Source organism: Sabethes cyaneus, chromosome 2 (genome assembly GCF_943734655.1).
Source record: "Sabethes cyaneus chromosome 2, idSabCyanKW18_F2, whole genome shotgun sequence".
NCBI lineage: Eukaryota > Metazoa > Arthropoda > Insecta > Diptera > Culicidae > Sabethes > Sabethes cyaneus.
Window position 1 is genome coordinate 225,773,675 of NC_071354.1, and position 19,767 is coordinate 225,793,441.

Consider the following 19,767-nt stretch of genomic DNA (forward strand, 5'->3'; position numbering starts at 1 on the left):
GAACCCCCAGATTCGGGGACACACGATTTTTGATTTTTTCGTTCGCTCGTTTTTTTATTGTGTGTTGGAGAACGCACAAGAAAAACCCATTGCGTCAGTGCCGCCGCTTGGAAAAACGCTGCCGCGATCATCGGAAAACGACAGTATAGTGCGTCGTTATAGTTGTTGTACCTCACACGGTAAACGGCCAATCGCCGTCGCGTTCCACCGTTCCCAGTCGGTCGGTCAGTCAGTCGGTATTTGTGGGTCACATCGTTACCACCAGTGAACAGTACGTACGGTAGTGCTCCAGAGCAGCGGTTCGGTTCGGTTTTAGTTCAGTGAAGTTTGGCATTTAGTTTTCGGTGATTTTTGTCACGTTTTTTGCTCTTGTAAGCCGTTAGTACAAGAAAAGGAGTATCGCAATGGTAGGTATTCGACACTAGCAACTGCAGATGTGGGAACGCATGGTGATTTACGATAAAAGTGGATCGTGGCTGAGGTTTAAGTGAGAAATATTAATAAGCAATTGCAGAGAAAAATCACGTGTCAACAGATTTGAATCAATTTGAATGATAATTATTTTTTAGTAAAGATTTTAAAATAAAAATGGTTGATCAATTAAATCATTGTTTTATAGTTATTGTTAAATCATAAAAAATTAATATTTTTTAATCACATAGCCCGTTCATGCCAATTTCAAAATTTGTATGATAATTTTAAAGTGGTTCGCTAAAGCTGCATTTACCCAAAGATTCTTGGAGTTTTAAAGAGTAAGAAACTTAAAAGTTCTATCGATTCAACAAAAATATGAAAACCAGACGTGTTCTAGTACTTCCAACAATGTACAAACATTCAGTTCGTAAAATGATTTTTGCGTTTTAGAAGTGATTTAGTATCAAGGCCTACTGATTCAATGCTTCAAGGAATCGCCAAGCACACCACTCTCCAGCTAAATGATCATGCGTCTCCACAGAAGATAGCGTCAGCAGCAGTCGCCTGTTCGTCTAGTATCGAACACACTTATCGCTCGGTTCGGAAAATTGAAAACTGATGTAACCATTTCTTCTGTCTCGATTTTTTCATTCCAGGATGATCTTACCCCAGAGCAGATTGCAAGTGAGTATAAAACGATGTTTTCACCGACCTACGCCGTAAACAGCGACCATAAAAGCTAAACGCTTCGCTTGTGCCACAGAAACACACACCATCTGCTGTTAGCGAAATTTAGTACGGGGTCGCTCGACACAAATTTCCACTGTTTCACAGTGGCTAGATTTTTCCCGACAATATCGCAGAACCCTGCTGTTCCGCGACCGACACAGCACCATAAATAAAAACCGTCGTGCGCGGGATGGTCTTTTTCGTGCAAAATCTGCCCACTCGAACCGGAGACTAAAAATACTGGCCCAATAAAAGTCTCGGCTTTCCTTTGAAATGTGTCGGTTTCAAGTTCACAAGGCGGTCCAACTGTCTGTCAATGGTCCGTGCGTGCAAAACGCCAGCTCTGGACGAACCATTTGCATCTGCGGTTACGCAAATGTAGAACAAAAAGACCACTTAAAACCAATCCGTGCGGTAAAGTGTTTACATCCGGTGCTGTCGTCGTCGTCGTGGTCGTCCATGCATGCACCAACCGTCCACTAGATGGTGGCGTCGAACGTGCCAATTTGACTGGCGTCGTCTCATCAGGCGGCGGGCCGAAACTCATCAACGCAGCTAAAATTATTGGCATCCCGACAGCCACCTGCCAAAACAAGACACTGTGATCCATTTTTTAAACTTTTGCTCCGCCAACCCGTCTGGGAATTTTCACACCCCATTCCCGATCGGTTGAACGTGCCGCGCCCTTTCACAGCATGAAACGAAGCGTAAGCATCGTATACGTTTTCTTAATTACGTATTTTCCTAATTTATTACGGCACTTCCCCTTTCCCCTAGCTGCTTTCGGGGCAGAATTGAAAATACATCGCTTCAAGCTCTTCCCGTGATTTTCACGCAATTGCGAAATATTTACACACATCCTCCGACTCGGTTGCGTTGTGGATGTTTGTTTTCACTGACCATCCGCTATGGCTCATATATATTTCTGGCAACAATCATTTGTAATCGTTTCTAAAAATACGCCACAAAATGTTGAACAAAAAAAATTGTACACAACATTCTACCTTCCTTACGACGACATATTCCGTTTTGGTCAGTTTTTCAACGAAAAAGGTTATTGACCCCCTTCTGAAAAGTCTCGCCGGTATGCAGTTGCAACGATTGCACCGGATTATACAAGCTGGGATGAGCTAGAATTGCTCGCTAGACACACCTCGCTTGTTAATCTAGATACGTACGTACATTATATTACACAAAATGAACGTTAGGAAAATAAATCGAAAACACAATCATGAGACTGCCAAAAGCTACACACGAGACCCGACGAAAGCGTACGTACTACTAGCATGACCGAGGTAATTAATCTTCTGTACACGGAAACCGTTTTCTAAACACGAGTAACTGTAATATTTAGCAGCAGGAGCAGGAGGCTTCCCGCGGCGAGCTAAGACTGGTTAGAAAAATATGAATTAATTTCGTTACTGGCAGAGCTACCTGAAATGTAGACGAATTTTCCATCGTTCTTAATGCTTATCCTTAGTTTAGCGTCCCTATAACTTCAGTTATTAAGGAGACAATGATTATTAATATCCACCCATGTTCAAACTTAGAACCTTTTTTATTGAATTTTACTAAATTCAATTTTAATTTTAGTTAGGTAGCATTCTTTCAAACTGTAAGATTTCATTCTTCTCAAAGACAGCGAAAAAAGACACTTAAAATATTAAACAAATTATATTGGAAACTCCAATAAATTTTTCGGTTTTTTAACTATTAACATCCTGTCGAATCCGGCAAGGAAAAGGGCTTTAAAGCTCAGAGATTTGATGAATTTTAAGCTTTTGAAAAAGACTTTTTCCATGCTTCAAATCCAGATTTTTAACATGCTGCGCCCTCCTAGGTTTTACCAAATGCTAACTACTAATCCGTTCCCAATTCAATTATTTAAAATTTTAATTATTTTCGTGTAAGTTGCCAGATATTTGGTATTTAGCAATCCACCAACTTTAATTATTATTAAACATATTTACCTCTTCAAACTCTGACAGATATTGCAAAACTGTGTCTACTGTGTTGTTCTACCAAATTGAGTTGTTAATTGTAATAATTTCTGACTGCCCATAAAACTTATTAGGGTAACCGCACCATTAGTGGTGGTAGTACCAGTAGTGGTGGAAACTCGAATTATTCCTTTATTTTTGCAAATTTTGGTACAAGTTAGATACTTATCAAATAATACTGTTGCTGGTAGTTCGATACTTATCAAACTTGTACCAAAATCTGCATAAATAATGGAATAATTCAAGTTTCCACCACTACTGGTACTACCACCACTAATGGTGCGTCTACCCTACTTTAATTTTAAGTGAAATGGTTAAAACATTTATTTTCAACACTCTGCAAAATACGAAACTTTTTTGAGCTCTAGTCCACCAGTGCACGAAAAAATGGACAGCCCTGAGTGAAGGCGAATTTAAAACACATTCAGCGCATACGGTTTTACCCTTGGTAGTATTCTGCTATCTGTGAGCCTATGGACATGCCTACTGAACTGCAGACAGCGTTTGTCTTTTGTCAGTTTTCTACTTTTCGAAACAATTCATTCATGAATTGTAGTGCTGATTGATAGCTGAGTAATGTAAGTTTTGCTCTTGGCTGATATTTTAGATCGCAAAGTTTAGTTTTTTAAACTGCCTGCTTTATTTTAAAATTAACCAAAACCTGGCTGAAGTAAAGTAATTAAAACTTCGGAGCAATTCATATTTGATTTCATTCACTATTGTCGAGAATGAATAAATGTAGAGAACAACACGAACATGAACGCAAGTGATTCGCTCAAATCGTTGGCAGTGCTGAATTCATTTCATCTGTACTAGAAACAGCAAAGAATGACCATCAATTCAGCAATCGTATTGCATAAATTAAATATGAAATTTCTAAGCCCTAGATAGCTTTGAAAAGACTGACTGTACCGCCAATTTAAATCATGAGCTAATCTTTGGTCCTCCGTACTTTAACTAGCTTTTGTTATGAATTGTTACCAGTGATTAATTTCGAAAACGATCGTTTCCGTCCCATCAATTAACGTAATTAATGCATTTTTGGTATATTTTTAGAAGTGTGATTTTGAAACCCGATTAAATTCCACTATTAATTTCATTCATGACAGATACGAATTTCGCCTACGACTTGCTGGTTTCATCAGAATCTGTTTTCGTAGTTTCTAGTCTTCTAGTGGTTTCAATGACAAATTTCATAAAACCGCCAATAAAACTATGAGCTCCACCAGAACTTTCTGTTGCCCACTATAAAACTACCTTCCAACCAAGTGTCCCACTCTTCAGAAGGTCTCTATAACCTTTATAAGAATCAGATTATAGGCTCAGTCAAGTAGTCTTATCACACTCTGCTAAAAGCAACGATAAAACCGATTATGCTTTTCGTTGTTTGACAGCAACCGCCATAATTTAATGAAGCTTTTCGCTACAAAGTATGTAGCTTGCGCTGGTAAAAGGCTAAATCAGTCAGCAAACCTTTTTAACTTGAAAATATATCCGTCAGCCTGAGCGAAAATTTTAAAGTTCTACTGTTTGGTCATCTTAATCGATTTGGTTGATGACGACCCTAATAAACTATCGCATAGCATAAATAATATTCAGCTAGCATTTTCATGTGTACATAAAACGTAACGTTGCGTAGACTTGCATGCTAATAAATCGTATTTGACGCGCAAAATTGGCATATCCGTACCATTTTGGAGGCGATATATGTGATTAGGAATAATTATAAGGGTTCCGATTGCACACAAATTTATATACGATAATATCCGATTAAGCATGACTCGCTTCGTAATGTCACATAATTATGTACTGAAAATCGTATGAAGGGTATGTTGCTACATCGTCGTAATTGCCTATTCCCGTCCTATCCAACACAAATTATTCAAAATATCAGCATTTTTATGACACACAATACAAAACTAGTTATTCCTTAATATTTTAGTTGGTTGTCTGCCATAAGTGATCAATCAAAGTGAGCTGCGATCTATTTAAATGCTTTTTATCATCAAAGAAGTCCTACCAGCCAAATTTCCTACGTTTTTTCGTGCGACGAAGAAGAAAATGTCAACTAATCGTTTTAATTTCCGTCATTCATAAATGAAAATAACTCACGCAAGACATTGTCGTTATTCTACAGCCAGGAAAACTTGCCTGACCTGCAGAAATTTTGTAGAATAACATTTGTCATACCGTCCTACACAAATGCATGCACGTTAGCTCCGTAAACATTGTTGTGATTTTTAATTCGGACGATGAAAAATTTTGATGGACGGATTTTAAAACGGTACGACGAATTTTAGCAATAAAGTCAGTTGCGTAATTTCAATAATATGCTTTAATAGTCGCTTTTCAGTGATTTCAAAGTGCACGGATCAGAAGGTAAGTATGTTTTAGTCAAATCAGCACAAGAACTTTTGGAGTATTCATTAAATCCATCCAACAAATGATGAAAATTAGAATGGCTTTACTTATTACGACGGGAATTAGAAAAAAACCTTATGTCAGTTAAAATCATTATATACGATTGAAAATCAACTTGAACGCATATGTCAGGTTGATAACCTTTAATTACGATTCCGAGTTTGTTTGTCCTGCCCAATTAAAATCTCGGCTGGGAGGTGCTGCTATAGAGTCAGTAGGATCATTGCGCTAGCCCCGTAATTGTCCTGTACTCTTTTAACCGGCTGCGAAGTCTGTCGATAAAGAAGGGTCAAGTTCTGAACAGAACGGTTATACCCATGGCTTTGCATTTTTGAGTTTGTCAAGAGATATACAGAATAATTTTCGTACATTGATATCCGATTTGGTGCAAGCTATGTAAATTCTTAGCAGTCTCCGTAGTTGTGCAGCATATGCGCATTTAATTTTATCGTGGTATGATAGGCGAGTAAAATCAATGCGCCATCGAGTTTTTTTAAATTTTGAAGATGTTTTAGCCAAATTTATTTATTTAGTCCTAATTTCCAGGACTGATAATAACTTTCTTGCTGCAACACACTTTGCTTTAATGAATTTTCATTAGGCAAATAAAAAATACTGGAATATGGCAATATGGCCTCGCATAAAAAATGATTTCGGTGTTGAACGCTAATGATCTTCATAATACATAGCATCAAAAAATTTAATTGGTCAGGGTGTTGACTGAAGTTTTCGGAGCGTCTTAGTAGAATACGAAACCTGAAATTGAAGAGAAGATAAACATTTTCCAAATTAAATTCCACTAATAATATTTATTCACGACAGATACGTATTTCGCCTCCGACTTGTAGGCTTCATCAGTGTCAGCCAATGTTCGAAAATAGTCACTGATGAATCCTGCAAGTCATTTGGAAAAAGTTTTTCTTTGTTTTAATTTCAGGTCGGGGTGTTACCGTTTTAAAAGCTCTATAAAACTAACAGGTTTATTGCGGTTCAACAAGCAACCGCAATAAGATCTACTTTGATTAGTGCGCCATATTGTATTGCCACGCTCCACGTAAGGGAAGTTTATAAGAGATGTGTCGAAACCAACCAGTTTTATCATGGTAATATTAACAACCACAATAAATATGCTTTATTATTAACTGGTTTATTATGTAATGCTAATTGTAAGTAGTTTTTGACTTGTATCATTTTGGTATTGCCCATCACCGTCATGAAATCAGACCGCAATAAAACCTTTATGAAATTCAATCAAAACCAAGCGGTTTCAGAATTGTTACTCGAGATGTGACTGTATTTTAAATTTGGAACAAAAATAGAGGCCAAAAACCGCCAAAATCTGATTCACGATGTGATAGAATAATACATCCTCCTCCTACTTAGAAGTCGGCTTAGAGTCGGGATGACTTGTGTTGTATGTATCTAGAACTTGTCTCCTGATCGAGCGAAAATTTTCCAGGCACAATGAACTTTAACTTCAAGAAATGATTCATAAAATGCAATTATGAAGTGTGTTGTGCTGCACACGAAGACTATAGAAAAATCCCCTCCACAGGGGGGGGGGGGGTCGGGCCACTTAAGTAGTCATGGTTGGGCCACCATAATTTTAAGCGCAGAAGCGCAGTAATCGCTAGAGAATGTCAGTCACGTAAAATGTGACGAAATAAAGCAAAAATTAATGCGATAAAAACCTAGATTTTTGTTATTTTTTTTTCATTGTACTTGTACACTTCGGAAAAGGCGATTGTAGCAAGATTGATTTTACAAGATCGCCAAAATTTCGCAAAAATGCGATTAAAAATAGGGTATTTGTACCTTTATAAGCCGTTGTTCACGGAATTCATTCTTTTCGTGTCTCTATATAGAATTTCAATACGTATGTCTTAGATTTTCTGCGGTGGCCCAACCTGTACAACATGGCCCGACTGAATGAAATCATGAAATCTTAAAGTTTGAATTGCTGTCAAATCTTGACTGAACTGCCATATCAGTTTTTTCGATGATTAAGAATTAACGCGATTTTTTTACAGCATTTTTCTAATTAACGCGCTCTTTTAAACGATTTTATTTTACGCGCCACGTATCCCCCGTCTAAAAAAGACTTGAGTGTATAAATTTCTATCCGTGTACGAAAAACTAGCCATCGTCGAAAATATAATCGATTTGGTTCATCAATGCTCCAGGTCCAGGTGGCCTTGTTGGTATCTTTGCGGGAAAAAAAAATGCTTCTGATAACCAGGCCTCGGAAGCTGTAAAGCTGTTGATACACCACTGGTAGTTATCCTAGGTGATCACCGGTGTATACATCCCTTCCTTACCGACCTTAGCCATTCATATTTTCAATGAAGATCTTGAAGTCCCGTGGCGAACAGCTATCGTAACGCGTTAAATAATTGACTAATTTCGGATGACGATGAAAAGAATACATAAAATAATTCAATAATTCAATGAACACCGACTTCAAATCTTTTGTAGCCTTGACGTTCGGCTGCTTTCCGGTTTTGGCTGCGAAATTATTGGAGTCAAAGAATCAAAATATCATTGTTCATACGCAGAAATAAGCGACAAAAACGAAAAGCGATAAACCAGTTATTCTCTGCTTAACGAACAAACATACGTAGCAACCAGTATGTATCACGATATCAATATATTAGGACAAATGAATGTCCCTTCACACCAGCAAGCAGGACAACTTTCGATGAGAATATATTTTGATACACACACGCTCTCACAAGCGCTTGTTGTTGGTGATGCAAGTATAGTTTACAATAAAATATGTCGCGAGTCTACTGGTTAAAGACAATGCTTTATAAGCAACTTAAACAAAAGGGACAAAAGAGCAGCTTGCTTTAACCTAAGGTAAGACCTAAGGACAATATCTTTGCCTCTTGTGCGTTCGTGATTTTTGATTTCCTGATTAGAGTAGATCCTCCGTTTGAGGTTCATCCAATAGTTTTCAATGGCGGTTGGCGGTCTTCGGTACCACGTTTAGCGTCAGCCAGTCCATCGCCTCCAGTGATCTGTTAGGGTAATATACAAAGACTATAAGTTACAGAGGCGAGTTACGTTTTGATTTGATGTGATTTGTTTTGATTTAAAATTCAGCGGTTTTTGAGTGCCTTGTCGCCTCTGCAACCTATAGTCTCTGTAGAGTAGTAGACGGTGGCCAGGCTTGGTTAAAAAATCACATTGTCCTTCGTGTGATGCTTCTTGATAAAGGCGGCAACTTCCAGCAGCCAGTTCGTGCTGCATATCTTGTCATTCACCGAAAGCCCGAAGGAAAGTACAACGGCCTGTAAATTCTCTTCTCGTAGATGGTCAGCCACAAAAAAACCTTCTTCGGAAACTTGGGTGTGGGGTGTGGGGTTGGGATCACCTGATGTCACTGTTAATTGTTTTCTGTACACAACAGGGTTGCTGCGTTTGGCGATGCATAGATGTATTCACCACCAGGTGACAGGGTAGTCGCGTAAAATCAATTCGTTTTTAATGCATCCGAAAATAACGAAAAATTTCCCTTTGGGTTTTCTGAGAACGGAAATCTAAAGTGTCTGTCTGAAGTGTCAGGAATGCGCTGTTACTACAACGTAAGATCATAGTGCTAGCCTCAGAGTTACTCTGCACACTTACAGCCTCTGCAAAGACACTCGATAAAAAGTAAGTCCTTGAATAACCCAGGCCCAACAGAATGCGTTTTTGCGACAGAAACCTGTGTTTTTGATCTGTCAATCAATAAAAACTATTTGTTCAATCAAATTTTCATACTAAAAATTAGGATTTCTGAATGTTTCGAATCCAAGCTGTGAATTAATGGAAAATCCATTGGATTTTTTTCTTGTGAATTATTAGAACATATATCATTATAAATTGTGATATTTTTAAACTTATGACAGCTACTATATTTTTCTGGGTTTGGTTTCTGGGGCCAAATTGCGACAATCCCGCAATAAAACATCACTTCTCACCAGCCGCGTACATTAACTGTTCCATTTCGGATGAATTCACCCACAACCGCACGATTGCGACACACGATCCGCCGACAACCGGCAGCTCACAGCACTGCTGCACGTTCGGTTCGTGCACACCGCGTTGTCTGTGCCAGGTTGGCCCTCACCCAAATTCGGTGTTGTAGCAAACAGGAACATGCCATGATAATTGCCCGACATCACTCTAAACGAGCTGACACCGTGTCCATCACTTTGTTTCTCTATCTCTCGCCACCACCGCCAGCTCGAGCCAAAGCACTCTGACGAACTTCCCGTTTTGTACGGCTAACTAATCAATCGTGTTTTTCCTTCTTTTCCATTTCTCCACACCCACCGTGACACAGTTCTGCAGAAGGCCTTCAACAGCTTCGACCGCGAAAAGACTGGCAGCATCTCGTCCGACATGGTCGCCGAAATCCTGCGGCTCATGGGACAGCCCTTCAACAGCAAGATCCTCGAGGAGATGATTGAGGAGGTCGACGAGGATAGTAAGTTTTCGCTTTTCGATGTTAAACTTTAAACGGAAATAATAATGCTTTACACATTTGTACAGAATCCGGACAGATTGAGTTCTCTGAGTTCGTCACCCTGGCCGCTAAGTTCATCGTTGAGGAGGATGAGGAAGCGCTGCAGAAGGAACTGCGAGAAGCCTTCCGCCTGTACGACAAGGAAGGCAACGGCTTCATCCCAACCTCCTGCCTGCGTGAAATCCTTCGAGAACTGGACGATCAGCTGTCCGAGGAAGATCTGGACATGATGATCGAGGAAATCGACTCCGATGGTTCGGGAACGGTTGATTTCGACGGTAAGTTGAATTGTTTTGCCAAACCTAACAATAATTGTTTGTACTTGAAAACGAAAACCCCTTGTTTATTGAGAATCTGATGAGGAAAAGTCAATCATAAGTGCATCTATAAATAGAAACATTGGCGTACAAATTGGAACGATAAACTCGATCGCAAAAGCCGGCGGTGTTGCCTTATTGCCGTGAGTTGGCCGCCGACCAAATCGACTTTTAAACGGATCAGAATCGAGTAAATCAAGCGGTAAAAAGTGGGAATTTCCCGCTGGAAAGCAAAATTCAGTAAGCAGCTCGTTTTCTTCAGTTCGCTACCAATTAAACCTACCTACTACCTATGTACATAGGTATATCTGCTAAACAGTGTGTGGGAGTATGAACTCAATTTGCAATACACAGCGAAAACGCTCGACCGCACCACCGATCTCTGATGGATTAGTTGGCACGACGACGGGCACGACGTGACTTGCGCGGGATGCACAAATCAAACAGCGATCTGTTCTAATGACTTGTTGTGATTCGGGAATGGCTTATGTTTTGTATATAAACGGAAAGGGGATGAGTAATCGTGCTCGTGCACTGGATTGGTTTGGTTTTAGCTAGCTTTTAAATGGTTGAGGTTTTAGGTTTGAAGGTCAAAATAAATATTTAAGAGAAATGATTAGTCATGATACCACTAACCTCGAGTTTCCCACGAAAAACGTGATTTCTCTGTATGAATGCTTTTTCTGTCAGCGAGGTGGTTTTTTAAAAGAATTATGTAAAAAGGAATAATTGGAGTTTGCAGCCGAAAATATACAAATTAAGGAAATCGATAAATTGTAATGACAGTTGATGCATTGCAGACGCAGTGTCTCTTCAAAGCAATTTTTTGACCAAGAATCAATTGTTCGAAGTCATTGTTGCCAGCTGTTGTCTATGGCTGTTGTATTTAGCGGGTTTTCATCAACAGTTTTCCAGAATTGCAAAATTTCTTTTATCTGGTCAGATAAAATTTACTTTTCGAAAAACTCGCGTTTAATAATTAAATTCAATTAAAAATTTGGAGAAATATGAACAACCTTCAATATGCAACCTGTGTCCATTGTTAACCGTCCTTCAACGAAGCTGACTTGATAAATTCAAATCTGTTCGCAATAGGTCACCCTTTATTTTCTAATAAAAAAAAGCAGAAGCTGGCGCACGTGTTTCATCATGCGCCATGCGTGAGAGTATGCTGTCGTTAATTTGTAACGCATATTGTACATATTGAAAACAACCCAATTTTGCACGACAATAAATTTACTCAGCGCAGCAACAGTAAAGTTTCGTGCATCTCAGTTTCCTTTGTGTTTATCGCTAATCGCAATATAACGTTTTACACCTGAACCAATAAATAATTGCTAAACATCGTTTTTATTTATCGCGTCCAAATCACGAAATTCAATTTCTTCGAATTGAAATGTTGCAAAAATATGCCGCTCCCGCTTTGGTCTTAATAAAAAAAATTGTCAACCTTCTCTTATAGCACAGACAAAACACTCACTGTCCCATTCTTCGTAACACTGTAATAGTCATTTCAAATTTAGTGTTGGTTGGGACTGTCTCCGTTTTCAGCAATGCTTTTCCACTATTCCCTTGGTTCGGAAACCATATGCATAAGACCTTATAGCACTATGTTGAACAGCAGGCATGAAAGATCATCACCTGGACAAAGCCTTCTGTAGAATTCGAAAGAACTCGACAATCAACCCGAAATCCCCAATCACAGCGTTGTGTACCATCCATCATAGATTGAATCAGCTTCCCGAGGAAACCATTCTCGCCCTTGATTTTCCATAGCTCTTTTCGGTGGATGGTATCATATGAGACTTTGAAATCAACGAACAAATGGTGCGTGGGAGTTCTGTATTTCCGGCTTTTTTGGAGGATCTGCCGCAGTGTAAATATTTGATCTATTGTTAACCGTCCTTCAACGAAGCTGACTTGATAAATTCGCACAAATCTGTTCGCAATAGGTCACCGCTTTTATTTTCTGATAAAAAAAGCAGAAGTTTGCGCACGTGTTTTTCATCATGCGCCATTTTCGTGAGAGTATGCTTGAAACAATCAATGTTTTCCCGTTGAATACAACAGCTGTCGTTACTTTGTAACGCATATTGCACATATTGAAAACAACCCAATTTTGCACGACAATAAATTTACTCAGCGCAGCAACAGTAAACTTTCGTGCATCTCAGTTTCTTTTATGTTTATCGCTAATCGCAATATAACGTTTGACACCTGAACTAACAAATAATTGCTGAACATCGTTTTTATTTATTGTGTCCAAGTCACGAAATTCAATTTTTTCGAATTGAGTTCTAGGCAATTAGGCCATTGCAAATCATTTTCAAAGTTTTTGTCACCCCCCCCCCCCCCCCCCCCCATTGGAAATTGGCTTGAAATATTGGGGGGCCAAAAACTAATTTATAGGATATGAGTTAATTTTTTTTATAAAATCAATTGTATGTGGGCTCTACAACCTGAAAAACTCGAAAAATGAGTGAACGAGTTGAGTTAACGCTTCTAGCACGAAATAAAAATGGAAGTTCAAACAGTGGAATTTCCGAAACCAGGCCAAAAAATTTTCTTTCGTTTTTGTCTTTTTGTTCGTAAATTTTTGCATTGAAAATAACAACGTATTTATTAAAAGCAAGAAAAGATTTGGTTTTCACGTTTAAACTTTAAGTAAAAATACCTAAAATCCATTTTTTGCTCGATTAATAAATTCTCTTGGTTTTTTTTTTTGTATTTTTGTTGTGTATGTGAAATCCACAAATTGAATCGATGATTATGGCTTGGCACAATCTCACCCCCGTGAAGCTCGAAAAGTACAAAGTTTCGAAAAATATTATTTTCGTAATCAAAACTTATCCAACGCATAATAACCTTTCAATACATTGTAAATGATTAGTTTATATACCTTCAAAATAGCAAGTTGATGCTATTTCTTGTTTGGGTTGGTTTTTGGGGGACATTTTTTACAAGCGTTATTTCCGAGTATTTTTATGTTTATTTTTATTTATGTTATGTTCATGATCATTTTGAATTTGGGTCACCAGTTTCTATAGATATAATAAATTTTCACAAATAAACATTTTTGGTTTTTGGCCCAATCTCACCCCCGTGGCACAATCTCACCTCGGATGGCGGTATCATATATTCAAGCTTCAAATTTCCATAGCTTTACGAGCCTATGGGGTAAAATGGGACAAGTGGATTTATGTAATCAATACATCATCTTAAAGCTTAAATCGAGTACTATAAACTTGTATGGGTTCCGCTTGTCCCCAGTCACCCAAATTAGAGAAAGGCAATAAGCATACGTTTTGCTTTCGCTGTAGGATCGATACACGTCCATTCTTTTGTGTTAGTAGATAGACACCTGATTTCTTCAGCGAAGTTATAGAAAATATAAAGGCAAACAACTTTGCTAAAGAAATGACATTTCTATTCTAATTAGTTTTCCATTCTTAGCATATATTGGTTGCATTTTACAAGAATATATAGTTCTAGGTGATTATTGAAAGACTCAAAATAGACGTTTTTGCAGAAGATTGCAAATCTCTTGCACCTTTCCTTACAAAGTTATCACTTTTGGCTCGCGAAGTTAAGGAAAAATAAAGCCTAAATAAGCGATAACTTTGTGAGAAAAGCTCCTAGAGATTTGCAATCTACTGCAAAAAAATGTGTTTTGAGTCTTTCAATAAATGCCTAGAACCATATACTCCTGTAAAATGCAACCAACATACGCTAAGTATGAAAAACTTATTTTTGAAGAATTTCCAAAGAAAATACTCTATAGCTCTGCACTCGTTAAGGATTGAAATGTCACTTCTTTAGCAAAGTTATTTGCTTTAGTATTGTCTATAACTTTGCCGAAGAAACCATGTGTCTATCTACTAACACAATAAAATGGACGTGTATCGAGCCTTTAGCGAACGCGAAACACATAAAACGTATGCCTGCCGTACTCTCATTTGGATGGCTGGGAACAAGTGGAACCCATACAAGTTTATAGTACTCGACTTAAGCTTTAAGTCGAAGTGCTGATTTCATAAATTCGCTTGCCCCATTTTACCCCATGGGCTCGTGAAGCTATGGAAATTTAAAGCTTGAATATGAGATTAGTACTTAGCAAGTAAAGGTCCAAGAGAATTTTGGTCTTCTACAAAAACGTATATTTTGTGTGCTTCAATAATGGCCTAGAACATTGTATTCTTGTAAAACGCAATAAAGAAAAGTTAAGTATGAAAAATCAATTTTTAAAGAAGTTTTAAAGAATATGCCCTATAGTTCAACACTCGATAAAGATAGAAAGTTTATTTCTTCGGCAAAGTTGCTTGTTTTTACATTATTTACAACTTTGTCAAAGAAACTATGCCTATATTTCCTAACACAAAACAGTTATTTTTTTTATTTTCATTATAGTAAGCAATGACTAAATTTTAACAGTTTTAAATTAAGGGGAATATTCATACAAACAAAAATGCTGAAGACCATAAATGATAAAATGAAAACATAAGAAACTAGGAAAAAAGTTCCACTTTTCGCCCTTTTGGACTACTGTGCAGCGCCTTGTAATCAAGTGGACCACTCTTCAGCAGGTTATTAAAACCTCTTTAAGAATCAAGTCATCAGCTTAAGTAGTCTTGTGTGGAAAATACCGGCAGTCGATCAAAACGTGATCGATATGTGTTTCTGTCTGATTCCGATGAACACTAGTTGTACTTTCTTCAGGTTTAGTTGAACTGATGAATATATCGTGTAACGTTTCAGCCTACTACTCTTCAGCTATCGTCTGACGCATTCTTCTAGTATCTACGCCACATTCATATCAGTTATTCAGCCTTCACCAGTGGGCTGGTTTTCGTTCCGTCCAACTGGCTTGTTGTTGTTCACCGAAAATTTTCAACTAAAACTGAAGATAGTGATTTTGCGGTGACTTAAAATCAAAGAACTAGTTGTACTTGTAGCACAGTTGTAGCAGTTTACGCTGGAGGCAGATACTACGTAAGGCCATGTTCTTAGAGGTGACAGAATCGATAAGTTTTAGATAATCTGAAGCAGCAATATAACAACAAAAGCTTCAACGAAAAAGCGCCTACCGATTCAGTTGTGTGCAATTTCAAGTTGATTTCATCCTCGATAAAAGTTTGAAGTAGAAATAGAGCGATTCACTGAACTTCCTGAACCTTTCAACGACAGAGAAAGTTCGAATGCATCGTTATACGTTTCATTGGATCCAACCAGTTCGGACCATAATTTGAACCAGATTTTCGATCGGGATTTGCACTACGATTTGGACTAGGATTCGAACCAGAATTCGGGCCAAAATGGGACTGGGACTGGAACTGAAATTTGGACCACCATTTGAAACAGAATTTTGATTCCAATTTGAATTTTTTTCGGGTCTGAATTTAGACCTAAGTTTGATAATGAATTTGAGCCACCCACAATGGGACTGGGACGGGAACTGAAATTTGAACTAGAAGTGGTCCAATCGTTCAATTTTTTGAATCAGAATTTGGTCTAGAACTTAAATCAGATTTTACACTAGAATTCGGACTTCAATTTGGTTCTGAATTCAGATCAAAATTGGACTGAACTGGAACTGAAATCTAGACCAAAATTTGAATCAGAATTTTAATTCGGAATTTGATCTGAGTTAAGTTCTGAATTCGGACTAGAATGTGACTGGGACTAAAATTGGAAATTGAACCAGAACTCCAATCGTCAATCGTTTTTATCAAAATTTGGTTTAGAATTTAGACCGGAATTCGGGGCACCATTTGGACCGGAATTTGGGTTAGCATTTGAACCAGAATTTAAACGAAAAATTAAACCAGAATTCGGACCAGAATTTGAACTAGAATTCAGACCACAATTTGGATTTTAATTTGGAACTGAATTGGGACAGGAATTTTTTATCTCTGAAGCTGGAATTTGGACCAGAATTCTGAATAGAATCAGAACCAGATTTTGGACTAGAATTTAGTCCATATTTTGGATCAAATTTGCACTAAAATTCGGACCTGAATTTAAACCTGAACTAGGTTCTGAATTCGGACCAGAATTAGAATCAGAATTTGAACCGAAATTTTAATTTTATTTTGGAACTGCATTAAGATAGAAATTTTTTACCTCTCACTTTGGAATTTGGGCCTTTGGTTTTAAATTCGGACCAAAATTTGGACTTAAGTTTGATAATGAATTTGAACCACAATGGGACTGGAACTGAAATTTGAACCAGAAGTGGTCCAATCGTCCAATTTTTTGAATCAGAATGTAGAATTTGGACCAGATTTTGAATCTGGATTTAGACTAAAATTCGGATCTGAATTTGGTTCTGAATTCAGACCAAAATTGGATTGAACTGGAACTGAAATTTGGATCGAAAGTTGAATTTTAATTCGGTTCTGAAATTGATCTGAGTAAAGTTCAGAATGGGACTGGGACTGAAATTGGAATTTGAACCAGAACTTGTCCAATCGTCAATCGTTTTTATCAAAATTTGGTTTAGAATTTATAATAGCATTTGGACCGGAATTTGGTTCAAAACGTGGAGCAGAACCCAAGCAACAATGTGAGTTTTGTTGTAGTTTTATGGTGGTTTTCATTACCAATTATGGTCTTAAATGCCATCATAAGAGTGTAATAAAACCCAAATTGTTATTTGGGAATTCAAACTACAACTCGGACTAGTATTTGAATCACAATTTGCACCAGAATTTGGATTTTTGGAACCGAATAAACATTGGATTTTTTTATCTCTGGACTTGGAATTCGGACCATAAGTTGAAGCAGAATCTGGACCAGAATTTGGACCCGATTTTAGATCAGGATTCGGAGTAGAATTCAGACCTAAATGTGATTCTGAATTCGGACCAGAATGGGACCGGGACTGGTACTGAAATTTGGACCACCATTTGAATCAAGACTTGGACCAAATTTAGATTTTAATGGATCTCTAATGATAGCTAGTTCTGGAGTGACAACAACTTGCTTCTGGCGTTAGTTTATATGGACGATACACCAGCGCTAGAAGCAAGCGTTTGGCGCTGCAATACAATTGGCTCGTCAATAATCCATTCGGATCTGAATTTGAACCTGAGTTTGGTTCTGAATTCGGACCAGAATGGGACTCTGCTGGAACTGGAAATTGGACCAGAATTTGTACAATCGTCCAATCCTTTGGATCGGAATTTGGTCTAGAGTGTATACCAAAATTTGAGTCAGCATTTGAACCTGAATTTGGATCAAAACTTGGGTCAGAATGTTCTAGAATTCTGACCAGAATTTGGATATTTATTTGAAACTGAGTTGGGATTGGAATTTTTTCCCCTGGAGCTGGAATTTAGACCAGAATTCGGGTCAGAATCAGGACTAGAGTTTGGATCAAATTTTGGATCAGGATTTAGACTATAATTTGGACTATAATTTGGGCCTGAATTTGGTTCTGAATTCAGACCAGAATAGTCCGTCTGGAACTGGACTGGGACTGAAACGGCAATTTGGACCAGAATTGACCCAATTGTTCAATCCTTTGGATCGGAATTTGATCTAGAGTTTACACCAAAATTTGAGTTAGAATTTGGATCAGAATTTGAATCAAAATCAAACCAGAATTTGAACTACAATTCAGACCACAATTTGGATTTTAATTTGGAAGTGAATTGAGATAGGAAATGTCTATCTCTGGAGTTGGAATTTGGACCAGAATTCGAGACAGAATCAGAATCAGAATTTGGATTAGAATTTCGACCAGATTTTGGATTAAATTTGGACTAGAATTCAGACTTCAATTAGGTTCTGAATTCAGATCAGAACTAGAATCAGAATGTGTACCGTAATTTAAATTTTAATTTGGAACTGAATTAAGATTGAATTTTTTTATCTCTGAACCTGCAATTTGGGCCTGAATTCGGAACAGAATCAAGACCAGAATTTTGATCAAAATTTGGACTAGAATTCGGATCAGATTTTAAGTGAGGATTTGAACTAAAATTCAGGCCTGAATTTGGTTCTGAATTCAGACCAGAATGGTCCGACTGAAACTGGAATTTGAACCAGAATGTGTCCAATCGTCCACTCCTTTGGATTGGAATTTGGTCTCGAGCTTACACCAGAATTTGGATCAGAATTTAAGATAAAATAACTATTTTTTATCTCTGGAGCTGGAATTTGGACTGGGACTGTGACTGAAATTTGGGCCACCATTTGAATCCGAATTTGGACCCAAATTTCGGGTTTCGGGATTTAAATTCGGGTCTGAAATTGGACCTAAGTTTGGTAATGAATTCGAACCTCAACGGGACTGGGACTGGAACTGGAATTTGGATCAGAACTTGGTCCAGAGTATGTACCATAATTTGGGTCAGCATTTAGACCTTAATGTGGACCTCAATTTGGTCTTCAATTTGGACCGTTGGATCATACGAAGGAAGTTGCTTCGAGTTCTCGGTTCTCGGTTGCAGTAGTCCAGTAGATCGCAGGTAGCGTTGAGACTAAGAAGAGTCTAAAAGTAGTAGGATTGAAGACCTAGTAGGTTTGCTGGATCCCGTCAAGGCAAGCTTCTCAATTTCTCAAGCCTTACGAAACGTTTTTGCAGCCCAAACGGCTTCAAATTGCACACCAAATTGCATGCCAAATGATAAGAGCACCATACCAAGCAAGCATTTTGATCCAGTAGACGTACTAATCCCTCCCAATCGACCTTGAAGTACGACATTTGTCTAACAAATCAGTCGTTGTACGTTCGACTCTCGATTGGGAAGAAGGCTGTGTGAGTCAATAGGAAGGTCAAATAGGTTCCGGAAAAGGTGTAATGTAGCACCTAGGCTTAGTTCGGACGTACTAAGAAATAACTCTACGAAATATCGCTGAAAAACTTCTTAAATAGGAGAGGTTCTATGTTGCTACCTTGTGGAACATCGATGAATTTAGTAAACCGGAAAGAAAAGCAGAAATGGAGCTTACAACTAGTTCCTTCATGGGAATCAATTCGTTAAATGAGGTGTAAGTGGCCGAACCCAGGCCACTTTTTCCACTTTTAGATTTTCATTATATACATTTACTTTCCTTACGTTATCCACAGATCGGTGCATCAATATCGCCAAGCTAGTACAATTTTTCTATTGATTAACAAATAATCCCAACCATAAAATTCTTGCGTTTTTTAAACCAATTTCCTTTTTCTATTTCGTTTCATTGCAGAGTTCATGGAAATGATGACCGGCTAAGCTGAGCGGCTGCTACATGCAGCGTCTATATCCGTAGACATCCTCAATCGTTTCTTTTTTTTAAACAAACCGCGCAAATATTTCGAGATTAAGTATTCATTCACTCAATTACAAACATGACTTACACACAAATATTACGTACGTTTCTTTTTCAA

At 38.0% G+C, this 19,767-nt stretch overlaps 1 protein-coding gene across 1 annotated transcript; it reads left to right on the forward strand.

Annotated features, from left to right (window-relative positions):
• Positions 1 to 294: 294 nt before the first annotated feature.
• On the forward strand, positions 295 to 19,733 carry LOC128738509 (troponin C). The gene is made up of 5 exons (XM_053833699.1): positions 295 to 407; positions 1,071 to 1,098; positions 9,895 to 10,038; positions 10,104 to 10,355; positions 19,587 to 19,733. Exons 1-5 carry the CDS (start codon positions 405 to 407, stop codon positions 19,610 to 19,612), a joined length of 453 nt encoding a protein of 150 aa, XP_053689674.1. The 5' UTR covers positions 295 to 404; the 3' UTR covers positions 19,613 to 19,733.
• Positions 19,734 to 19,767: the final 34 nt, after the last annotated feature.